The sequence below is a fragment of the Eleginops maclovinus genome, chromosome 4 (assembly GCF_036324505.1).
Source record: "Eleginops maclovinus isolate JMC-PN-2008 ecotype Puerto Natales chromosome 4, JC_Emac_rtc_rv5, whole genome shotgun sequence".
Classification (NCBI taxonomy): domain Eukaryota; kingdom Metazoa; phylum Chordata; class Actinopteri; order Perciformes; family Eleginopidae; genus Eleginops; species Eleginops maclovinus.
In genome coordinates, this window is record NC_086352.1 from 4,806,940 (window position 1) to 4,818,309 (window position 11,370).

Sequence of the window (11,370 nt, forward strand, 5' to 3'; positions counted from 1 at the left end):
TCCTGGATCCTGAGTCCTGGATCCTGAGTCGTGGATCCTGACTCCTGGATCGTCGTGGATCCTGAGTCTTGGATCCTGAGTCCTGGATCGTCCTGGATCCTGAGTCTTGGATCCTGACTCCTGGATCGTCGTGGATCCTGAGTCTTGGATCCTGAGTCCTGGATCGTCGTGGATCCTGAGTCTTGGATCCTGAGTCCTGGATCTTCGTGGATCCTGAGTCTTGGATCCTGAGTCTTGGATCCTGACTCCTGGATCGTCGTGGATCCTGAGTCTTGGATCCTGAGTCTTGGATCCTGAGTCCTGGATCGTCCTGGATCCTGAGTCTTGGATCCTGACTCCTGGATCGTCGTGGATCCTGAGTCTTGGATCCTGAGTCCTGGATCTTCGTGGATCCTGAGTCTTGGATCCTGAGTCTTGGATCCTGAGTTGTAGATCCTGAGTCTTGGATCCTGAGTTGTGGATCCTGAGTCAGTTTGGACATAAACCCTGATATTAAGTATTTAAAAAGTCCAAAAACAAAAAGGAAAAAAACTGAGAAATTAGGACCAAAAATAAACAGGTGATGAAATGTTCAAATATTCCTAAATATCAGAGTGTGTAAATCAGGAAGTGTGTGTGATGTGAACCAGAGTGTGACTCAGATCCTTAGATCAGTGTGTTCCCTCGGCATGCTGGGATACGCCCGTCCTTGTCAAAAGGTCACAGCTCGCTGCTGTCACTGAAAAGTTCCACCTTATTGCTCAAACTCAAACTGCACACGACCGCCCGTTGCCCTGAGAAAATCCGGCTCAGAACAAACGTCTGTCGCAACTCCGTCACTACAGCGGGAAATACCCCGAGGAAAGCGTGATGTAACCTTAATGAAAGCATGGTTCGACAGACGACAAGCTAATGACTTTTAAACGCCTGCTATGCTAACGGTGTAGCGGCCGTGCTAACACAATAACAGCATTCAGATTCAGCGGGCCTCTCACGGTGTGTTCCCAGCAAACACACAGCTCACGCAGCACTCTGCGGGGGGTTATAACCCCCAGGAACCACCACCACACCCCCCCATGGTGACCCTTACCAAGTCTTTATTTACTATTTATTGCATCTGCATTCATGTCTGAACCCTGCGCCTTATACAGTATGTGTAATATCTGGTTGGATGCAAACTGTAGTAACATAAACCGGAGACACCCAACAGCCTGCATGTTAGTCTCAGTCTAACAAAGTGTGGCCCTCACACCCTGATATTATCACGGTAAGACCAATTCAACCCAGGTAGATAACGAAGGTGGTCCTTGCCTTGAAACTAGCATTCCATTCTGCAGCTAGCGTGAATTCCTAAATCCTAAAGCTAACATAAGCATTGATTTGCAACCCTGTTCCTGTAATTCAACCAATCAACAGGAAATGACAGACACAGGGTTGCGCAATAGTAGTACAATTTATTATTTTTAGAAAAATTCTATTTTTTTGTATAATAATCTACATGTTTTAAATGTTCCCGGATTATGATTCTTTAAAGTTGATTGCTATTGATTTGAAAGGTCTAGCCCCCATTGAGCGCTGTTGAAAAGCAACACATAAAATATCTGATAGAAAGTGTTCCATCGATGACTGAGCTGGCCAGATCATCTCTCGTGATGCTGTACTGTTTTTAGAAAATACATTTCAGACAAATAGAAAATAAAGGATTCACTTTTTAAACTTTTGATGTCAAAATGTCCTCCAATTCTGGAGAGACCCATGAACGACAGATACACAGATCCTGCTGTGATTAAATAAGCAGTGATTAGTCTAAATGATGCAGAAATAATCCACCATCAGGTCTTTCCTCAAGGCGACACCCCAACGACTCCAGATCCATGTACTATAACCTCCTGCTGGATACTGATCTTCATAGCCAACTGTATATATATTGTTCTCCATTTCCGGTTTACTTGCATTTCTATTTTGAGATGTTTTCTATTTTAGAATTGCTTATTTCTAGAGCACCGGCCTTTAACGTGGTCTTCACATCCAACATGGAGGCAGTATTACCCTCACGTCCTCCTCAGAGGAGGAGAAGTTTTAAAACGCTCGTTTTCTGAACGTAAAGAAATTATTGCAAAAATGTAGAGATTATTTCCAACAACTCAACGTTCCTGGAGAGTCCATATGTGGTTTGATGTGTGTGTGTGTGTGTGTGTGTGTGTGTGTGTGTGTGTGTGTGTGTGTGTGTGTGTGTGTGCGTTGGGGTGGTTAGAAAAGGGAAACTTACGGGAAGGAAGGAGGAAGAAGAGCAGGAAGTGCGAGTGACGGTAAAGAGAGGCTGGTACTGAAAGAACAGAACACACACACACACACACACACACACACACACACACACACACACACACACACACACACACACACACCTGGGTATCTCCCACATCCTGGGTTTATCAGCGTCCGTTTCTTCTTCTTCCTCACGTCTTACTCTCAAGTTGTTTCACAGGACGTCAGTTTGTTTAAATAAACCACAACTTTCTTTTTTTAAATGAAATTCAGTTCAATTAAAACACTTTAATTCTAATTCTTTGAATGTTATCTAAAATTCTAGGGAATTGTATTTATTTTTGGATCAATTTATCTACATGAACTTTATTTGAATTGCTTAAACTTTGACTTCATTATTAATATATTTGAATTGACCTGTACTTGGTCTAAATATTTAAGATAATGTTTTCATCGTCTTCACTTTATTTCTTATTCTCTGAAACAGAATATTTTAGATGTTGTTCTAATTATCCTAACTTTGTTTGCATCTTGTTTATTTTGTTCTTTTATTTATAAAGTGAATACAATTATAAGATGAGATTAGGGTGAAAGCAACAAAACAGAGTAAACAGGGTAGTGGGTTATCATCGAGTTCCCAGATATTCTGTATTCCCAGGGAATGAACCTCCACATGAGGAATGAATCACCTCCATATTTAACAATCATAGAAACGCTCTTTGTGTTCATCGAATATCTGTTTACACGCCATCACCTCTTCCTGCTCTGTACATCTTCTGCTGTGTTTGTGTTTGTGTTTGTGTTGTGTTTGTGTTGTGTTTGTGTTGTGTTGTGTTGTGTTTGTGTTTGTGTTGTGTTTGTGTTGTGTTGTGTTTGTGTTTGTGTTTGTGTTGTGTTTGTGTTTGTGTTGTGTTTGTGTTGTGTTTGTGTTTGTGTTTGTGTTTGTGTTGTGTTTGTGTTTGTGTTGTGTTTGTGTTTGTGTTGTGTTTGTGTTGTGTTTGTGTTTGTGTTGTGTTTGTGTTGTGTTTGTGTTTGTGTTGTGTTTGTGTTGTGTTTGTGTTTGTGTTTGTGTGTTTGTGTTGTGTTGTGTTTGTGTTTGTGTTGTGTTTGTGTTGTGTTGTGTTTGTGTTGTGTTTGTGTTGTGTTTGTGTTTGTGTTGTGTTGTGTTTGTGTTGTGTTGTGTTTGTGTTGTGTTTGTTGTGTTGTGTTTGTGTTGTGTTTGTGTTGTGTTGTGTTGTGTTTGTTGTGTTGTGTTTGTGTTGTGTTTGTGTTGTGTTGTGTTTGTGTTGTGTTGTGTTGTGTTGTGTTGTGTTTGTGTTGTGTTGTGTTTGTGTTGTGTTTGTGTTGTGTTGTGTTTGTGTTGTGTTTGTGTTTGTGTTGTGTTGTGTTTGTGTTGTGTTGTGTTGTGTTTGTGTTGTGTTTGTGTTGTGTTTGTGTTTGTGTTTGTGTTGTGTATGTGTTGTGTTGTGTTTGTGTTTGTGTTGTGTTTGTGTTGTGTTTGTGTTTGTGTTTGTGTTTGTGTTGTGTTTGTGTTTGTGTTTGTGTTTGTGTTGTGTTGTGTTTGTGTTTGTGTTTGTGTTGTGTTTGTGTTGTGTTTGTGTTTGTGTTGTGTTTGTGTTTGTGTTTGTGTTGTGTTTGTGTTTGTGTTGTGTTTGTGTTGTGTTTGTGTTTGTGTTTGTGTTGTGTTGTGTTGTGTTTGTGTTGTGTTTGTGTTGTGTTTGTGTTTGTGTTTGTGTTGTGTTGTGTTTGTGTTTGTGTTTGTGTTGTGTTTGTGTTGTGTTTGTGTTTGTGTTGTGTTTGTGTTTGTGTTTGTGTTTGTGTTGTGTTTGTGTTGTGTTTGTGTTTGTGTTTGTGTTGTGTTTGTGTTGTGTTTGTGTTTGTGTTTGTGTTGTGTTTGTGTTTGTGTTGTGTTTGTGTTTGTGTTGTGTAGGGGCCTGTACTACGAAGCTGGTTTTCTGGCTTACCGGGGTAACTTCGAGAGTAACTTGGTCACGTGCAGCGTATGTTGCTGGTTAACCCCATACTACGAAAGTTGGATATGTTAAAACCGAGGTATGCTGCCATGGCAATATACGTAGGATCCCAAAACTGGTCTTCCCAGTTTTAGTTCTTGGTTAACCCTAGGTTTCCGATTAACACACCCTATTTAGACACCACTCCTCCACCGACATGTCCCCTAAAGACAATGCCAGCATACCTGGACGATCCGTACGATATAGGCGCGCAGATTGTGAGGGGCTCTCTTCGGAGGGCGAGGGTATTTAGAGACCGCCAGAATCCGCTGGCGTACCCGGACGATGTTCTCCATGAAAGATATAGATTCTCAGCTGAGGGAATTCGTTACCTATGCCAGCTGCTCGAGGCGGACGTCTCTAATGTAACCCGCCGAAGTCAGGCCCCTCACAATCGAGCAAATGTTATGTCTTTCATTGCGCTATTTCGCCAGCGGACAATATATGTATTCCATCGGTGATGCTGAAAACCTGAGTAAGAACACTGTATGCCGGGTGATACGGAAGGTGGTACTTGCTCTCACTAAACTGGTGGATGCATTTGTTGTATTCCCTGGCCATTTGCCTGCACGTCAGATAAAAGAAGGGTTCTATGCAATCGCTGGTAATATGCCACTAATCTAAAAATAGGTAATTTGCACATTTCATAATTGTGACTGGCAACTGATTTGACTAACAAAATATCTAGGTTTCCCAAGAGTAATTGGAGCCATTGATTGTACGCACATTCCTATCAGTGCACCCCTGGGAGAGCATGAGCGGGATTTTGTGAATAGAAAGTCCAAACACACCATCAATGTCCAGGTAATACACAAGACTAACAGATTAACAGTAGGCGTACATTGTACAGTCCACGATTCATTGGAATAGGTAATGTCAACCTGTGAATTCCTGTTGTCATGTAGAATGATTTCCTGTCCTCTGCATGGGGTGGTGTCATTTACATGCGCAACAGCATGCCTCACCTGTTATGTTCCTTACCTGTGCACATATTCTTAGATGACATGCGATCACCACTATATGATCACAAGCCTGGATGCAAGGTGGCCAGGGTCAGTCCATGACTCCCGTATATTCAGAGAATCATCACTGTCTGACAGATTCCACCAAGGTAAAAGTCCTATATCGATTTACCTGAAGTAATATGCTTTAATAGTGAACATGAAATCAGTGTGACAGTTGTTTAATTTTTCCTCCATTTCATCTAAGGGCAATTTGATGGAATCCTGCTGGGGGACCGTGGCTACGCATGCATGAAGTTCCTCATCACACCATTTCCTGATCCACAAACAAGGCAACAGAGATCATTTAATCATGCACACAGTGTCACTAGGGCCAGGATCGAAATGACATTTGGCATATTGAAGGCCCGATTCGCCTGCCTGAAGGTCCTTCGGGTCAAGCCAGACAGGGCCTGCCAAACCATAGCAGCATGTGTGGTTCTTCAGAATGTCGCCACAATAAGGAAGGAAAGAGTGCCCCCTCATGATCCTCCCCCACCCCCTGATATTACTGATCCAATCACCCTGGATCATCCAACAGGCCGTGCTGTCAGGGATGCCATTACCAACCAGTTTTTCCAATGAATTGTACACACCACAAATTAAATGCACAAAAATAAAGACATGTCACACCAATCTCTGATATTATTCATTTATTAGATGACTCTCTTTCCTGCAAGAAGAAAAGGTGACGAAAAGCCAGATCAATGACACACATATAGGGTGTGGGTAGCCTATATATTAATGGAGTGATAAGACAATACCTTCTTCTCATGTTCCAGCTTTTCAATTTCTAATTCCAGCTTTCTGATCTCCAGCCTCTTCTTGTGCGGTCTAGCTCCAGCACTTTCTTGTATAAACTGCGGACATTGTCCACTGTGGCCTACACAACCCCCACCCCATGTTGTACACATTAGCCTAGTATGCATTATATTCAGTAATTAAACAAGGAAGGAGAAACTGTACTTTGTCTGACTGTGAGGTCCCTGGGAGGGAGGCTTCAGGAGGGGAAAGCTCCTCCAAGTCCTCCTAACACACACACACACACACACATTGCATTAATGACACAGGTCACTTGATTCAGACAGTACTGACAAATGATGCTCACCCTCCTAGGACATTAATGTGGCATATAGTAGCAGTAAAGTGTTTTAAACCTGCATGTGTGTGTCGGAGGGGGCTGTGAGGGTCTCGTCATCATCATCATCATCATCATCATCCTGAAAAGATTCAGAATTTTACGCTGCACCCATACTTTAGGGGTGACATAGCCTAATTTACATGTCATGGATGTTATCCATTTGAATTACCTGTGTCAGAGGATGAATGCATCCTGGTGGCTGCAGGGTTGTGATGTTTCCACCCTCGACTGCATGCAACAGAAGACACATGTTACTGATGATTTCAGGGGAAGAAAGCCAAAATACTCTAACATGAAGAACGATGAATGCCATACATTACCTTGCACATAGAGGGTGGACATTTCAGCTGCCCCAGGGTTAGACTGTACCCCTGCCACCCCATCCATCATCACCCTGCCACTGTTGTTGGCTAGGGCCAACTCTTCAGCAAGAGTAAAGGAGTCTGGTGCCCTCCCTCCTCCTGTGCGCCTTATTTCTACCTTCTTCTTGTTGGCTGTTAAAGACAGACACATTTAGCTCTCTCTGACAAGACACACACACACACACACACACACACACACACACACACACACACACACACACACACACACACACACACACACACACACACACACATTCTTACTTACCATTCTGAATGATGTTTTTCTACTTCATCTTCACCTGCTGCCAGGTCCGTTTGGCGCTGCTGGTACCTCTGGAAGTATTTAAGGGACATACACAGAATTAGTGAAGGGGACTAAACATTCAGTTGTCCTGCTTCATTTGTGGTTGCACATACGATACAGTAACGTTCCGACTGTTATTGTACATCGTCCTGACATACTGTATTCAGGTTGGGATTATTTTAACGGACATATAGAAGTAAAGAAATAGGCCTACTTACGAATTTACGCGGTCTGTAATTTGCTGCCAACACCCCAGTCGCGCCTTGTTTGCTGCCGCGGTGTTGGATTTAGCAGCCAGGGTCGGTTTATACTCTTCATAACTCCTCATTATGATCTCGCATTCCTCTTCTGTGAAATAGGGAGAGCGCGCCATGATCGAGAGTGTTTTTTTGCGCTGGTACCACCCCTTTTATGTGAACGCGCAGTAACTCTGGTTGAGTGAACACAGGTTCAGCTGATCAACTTCATAATCAGCGTCGTAGTACCGTTTAAGACCAATCAAGATGTCCAGGTTTAGTCAACCCCGGGTTACCGCGGAAACCCTGAGTTAGTTCTAAGTAGGTTGAACTCCGTTCGTAGTACAGGCCCTATGTGTTGTGTTTGTGTTGTGTTTGTGTTTGTGTTGTGTTTGTGTTTGTGTTGTGTTTGTGTTGTGTTTGTGTTGTGTTTGTGTTTGTGTTGTGTTTGTGTTTGTGTTGTGTTTGTGTTTGTGTTGTGTTTGTGTTTGTGTTTGTGTTGTGTTGTGTTTGTGTTGTGTTGTGTTTGTGTTGTGTTTGTGTTTGTGTTGTGTTTGTGTTGTGTTTGTGTTTGTGTTTGTGTTTGTGTTGTGTTTGTGTTTGTGTTGTGTTTGTGTTTGTGTTGTGTTTGTGTTTGTGTTGTGTTGTGTTGTGTTTGACTTTGTTGTTTTTTAAGCTGTGCAAAACAACAAACTGACTACAATATGAAGCAGGGAGGAAGAGGAGGAGGAAGATGAGTCACTCCCTGCTCCTCCTGCAGAGAAAGGAGAAGTGAAAAGGGCTGACGAAGAGGAGCTCCTCCACTTCCTCACACACACACACACACACACACACACACACACACACACACCCACACACACACCCACAGCATGTGTCCCGATGTTTGTTTTTTTACAAAATATTTATTGAATTCTTAATCTTTATAAACTCAGTAACAAACACAAACTTAGAAAGCTAAAAAAATATACAAAACAAAAGATACAATTAATAATCAAAATAAACATAATTAAAGTTTATAAATCAACAACAACAACAACAACAACAACAACAACTCACTTTTGAATAAATACAAACATAGTATTTCTACTCTGTGGTATTGGTACTTTTACTACAGACAAGTATCTGAATGCTTCTTATGTTGCGTTCCCCTCGGACAAGATGCGATTCTTGGGCACGTCGCGATTACATGTGAAGTCAATGTAAAGACGCGGAGAGGCACGAATATGCTCGGGCGGCACAAATGAGGCGACTGAAGGGGGCCGCGTCAATCACGCGTGTTATCGCGTTAACCAATCAGCGGTAAGGATCTCTGCCTGCCACCACTGACGTGGAATCAGAAAACCAAAACATCAGCCGTTAGCACGCAGAGCCCCAGCTCCTCATGCCTGTTCAGAAACTGGAGAAAAGTGATACATGTACAAAGCACAGACTGTCTGTGGCGTGGTGAATACAGTCGCTGCTTTATTTGTGTCTGCATGATGTTGTTGTGAGCAGGGGCGTCGCTATTCATTGGACAAGGACGGGCAATTGCCTGGGGCCTCAGCCACCAGGGGGCCTCGTGGTCGCGTTATTCGTGTTTCGTTTTCCGCTTTTCTAATTATGTATATAATAATATTATAAATGCTGCATGTATATTATTGTCATTGCAAACAACCAATAATCTATAATAAAAATGACAACACAATTATTTGGTTTCATGATTGATCCTAAATTCATCCAAATCAAAGGACTGCAGCTCTGTTTTCTGTCACCATAGCAACTCGTCCGAATGTTCATGGTGGTGGAGGTGGTGGTATGTGGAGCATAGTCGGATGTGACGTCACTCCCAGTGCCGACCTCCGATGTAAATGGAACGCGGCATTGGTATGAGTGATTGCCAGAATGAAACGGTTTCTAAGTGGTAGTGAAAAAAGGAAGAGAAAAAGGGAGGGGGAACAGTTTGTGGAGAAATTGCCTAAGCTAACAAACTTCTTCCACTCGAAGAATTCTTCCACAGAAGAAGAACTGATTTGGGATAGTGTTAGCACAACATCTGGTGAGCTGAGTTCAGCTAATGCTAGCAGCAGCAGTGGCACAGATGCACCACCAACCACCTCTACCAACGATGATGAACCATGCGAAACAGTCGTTCGGGACCAAGTCACTGACATTGCCGGAATTGACAACACTGACGCACTTGCTGGTGATGCCACGGTCACCACTCCAGCGGCAGAATCGCTATCGTTGGTGGGTGAAACCGAAAGCAGTAACGCTAACGTCAACCTAAACGTGAGTATCAGCGAAGACCCTGCATTATGGCCAGACAGGTTAACAGACAGAGAGCGAGCTGAAGCAGTTAAGTCAATTTCATCTATTCAAAATAAATATTGTGTGTCGCTAAATATGCCTCAGTATTACAAAGAAATGTTGTGTGTGTGGGTCTGGGGGGGGCCTCCAAATTGTCCTTTGCCCAGGGCCTCAAATTTCCTAAAACTGCCCCTGGTTGTGAGAGAGGACGGAGCAGCTACAACGTGAGCTCAGCCTGACCGATCCGATCTGCACTCAGAAAACACACATTTCAAAGGGTTTCCGTCGGCCGTCTGCTGATGAGACGTAAAGCGTTAGTTCATGCTTTTTACAAACCGGTATCAGTGTGTTGTTAGTGCGGCATTATTATGAAACGTGTCGTAGAATGAAATCACGGTAAGATACGTTCATTTTGATGTAGTTGCTATCTACCATAGTATTTGAATGACGCGGGTACACAACTGACAGCCGCGGCGCACCTCGAGCGATAAGAGCCGCATCGCGTCCGGTGTGAACGCACCATTAGAGTCCAGGATAGAAAATACGAATATATTTTAAAATGTTTTTCAGTATTTCTGTTACAGTGACTCTCAGGTCAGAGGTCACATCTGTCAATGTTTAAGATAAGCGATAAGATGACTCATCAGCTGATGACAGCAGATTTCTCTTAAAGGTGCAGTACTTCTTTGTTTCCACAGTCCTGTTTACATTACATGAACACACACACACACACACACACACACACACACACACACACACACACACACACACACACACACACACACACACACACACACACACACACACACACACACACATGTTGCATTTTCTAAAGAAATTGTCCAATAGTTCTTTCAGTTCATTCGTGTTAGGGTTGGAGACATGAAAGACATGTTTAATTTATGTAAATGTGGAATGGGACTTTTCTAAAACATCTGTCAGTTTTTGCAGAGCTACTTCTTGTGTTAAAAAAAAGGAAGATTCCATATTAACAAGCACCTGAATGCAACACGAACATGGAAAAAATAACATACATGCATTAAAAGTTTGAATTAAAGCAAAAAATGAAATGTTACTTGCCACAATGCATTTCAAAGCACACGCATTCTTCTAATGTTCAGAAAGCTCTTTGTGTTTCTCAGACTGCCTGAGCTGCAGCTCCTCTTTTCACCGTCTGAAACCACAGCCCAGTCTGCTCTGACTGGTTACCTGGTTGGCTGTGTTGTGATTAGTCGACAACCTTCGAGATGTCACGCCCCTTAGCCTATGATGTGCAATGTGTCGGAGCGCTAGTGTTCCAAAGTGATGTCACTGTGTTCCGGGAGTAAACAAAGGAGTCCAGTCGAGGCGTTTCAGCTGAGATGTTGGACGCCACGCTAGCTTAACGTTAGCTTAACGTTAGCTTAACGTTAGCTTTATAATTTATAAAGTTGTGTTAATATGTGCAAATTGTCCTCCTCAAACCACATGTGAATGAATGGCTCTCGGGGGGTGTGGGCTTTATTCCTATTGGGTGGTGGGAAAAATAGTTTGAGAACAGCGTTGTTTATGAGCACATGGTTTATCGGTAATGAAACACAGCCCGGTTCCTAATAACGATCAGCAACATGTTTTCATGCTGTCGGTGACGAACGACTTCCACTGAAGCTCTGATCTGATTTACGTCCCTCTGATTCTTTGTGGGTTTTATTTATTGTCTCATAAAGTGTCACCCGAGTTAAAGCAGATCTGATTAACTGATGTTTTGAACGAGATGAAATTAAATCATTATAACGAGAAGAAAA

General features: G+C 42.7%; 1 protein-coding gene and 1 long non-coding RNA gene across 3 annotated transcripts; one reads left to right on the forward strand and one right to left on the reverse strand.

The window, feature by feature from the left end:
- The first annotated feature begins 4,396 nt into the window (after positions 1-4,396).
- On the forward strand, positions 4,397-5,893 carry LOC134863638 (putative nuclease HARBI1). Its single transcript, XM_063882267.1, is given in 5 exon segments — positions 4,397-4,642; positions 4,644-4,860; positions 4,945-5,060; positions 5,256-5,367; positions 5,466-5,893. Coding segments are annotated over 5 exon segments (1,035 nt in total). The 5' UTR covers positions 4,397-4,429; the 3' UTR covers positions 5,843-5,893.
- Positions 5,894-6,089: 196 nt separating this feature from the next.
- On the reverse strand, positions 6,090-7,651 carry LOC134863669 (uncharacterized). Of its 2 annotated transcripts, none has more exons than XR_010165694.1 (6): positions 7,283-7,651; positions 7,060-7,093; positions 6,719-6,892; positions 6,568-6,626; positions 6,415-6,477; positions 6,090-6,286 (listed from the first exon to the last, which is right to left on the reverse strand). It is a non-coding gene; the product is annotated as an uncharacterized LOC134863669 (long non-coding RNA). The 2 variants fall into 2 exon arrangements; XR_010165693.1 differs by having other exon boundaries at positions 7,026-7,093.
- Positions 7,652-11,370: the final 3,719 nt, after the last annotated feature.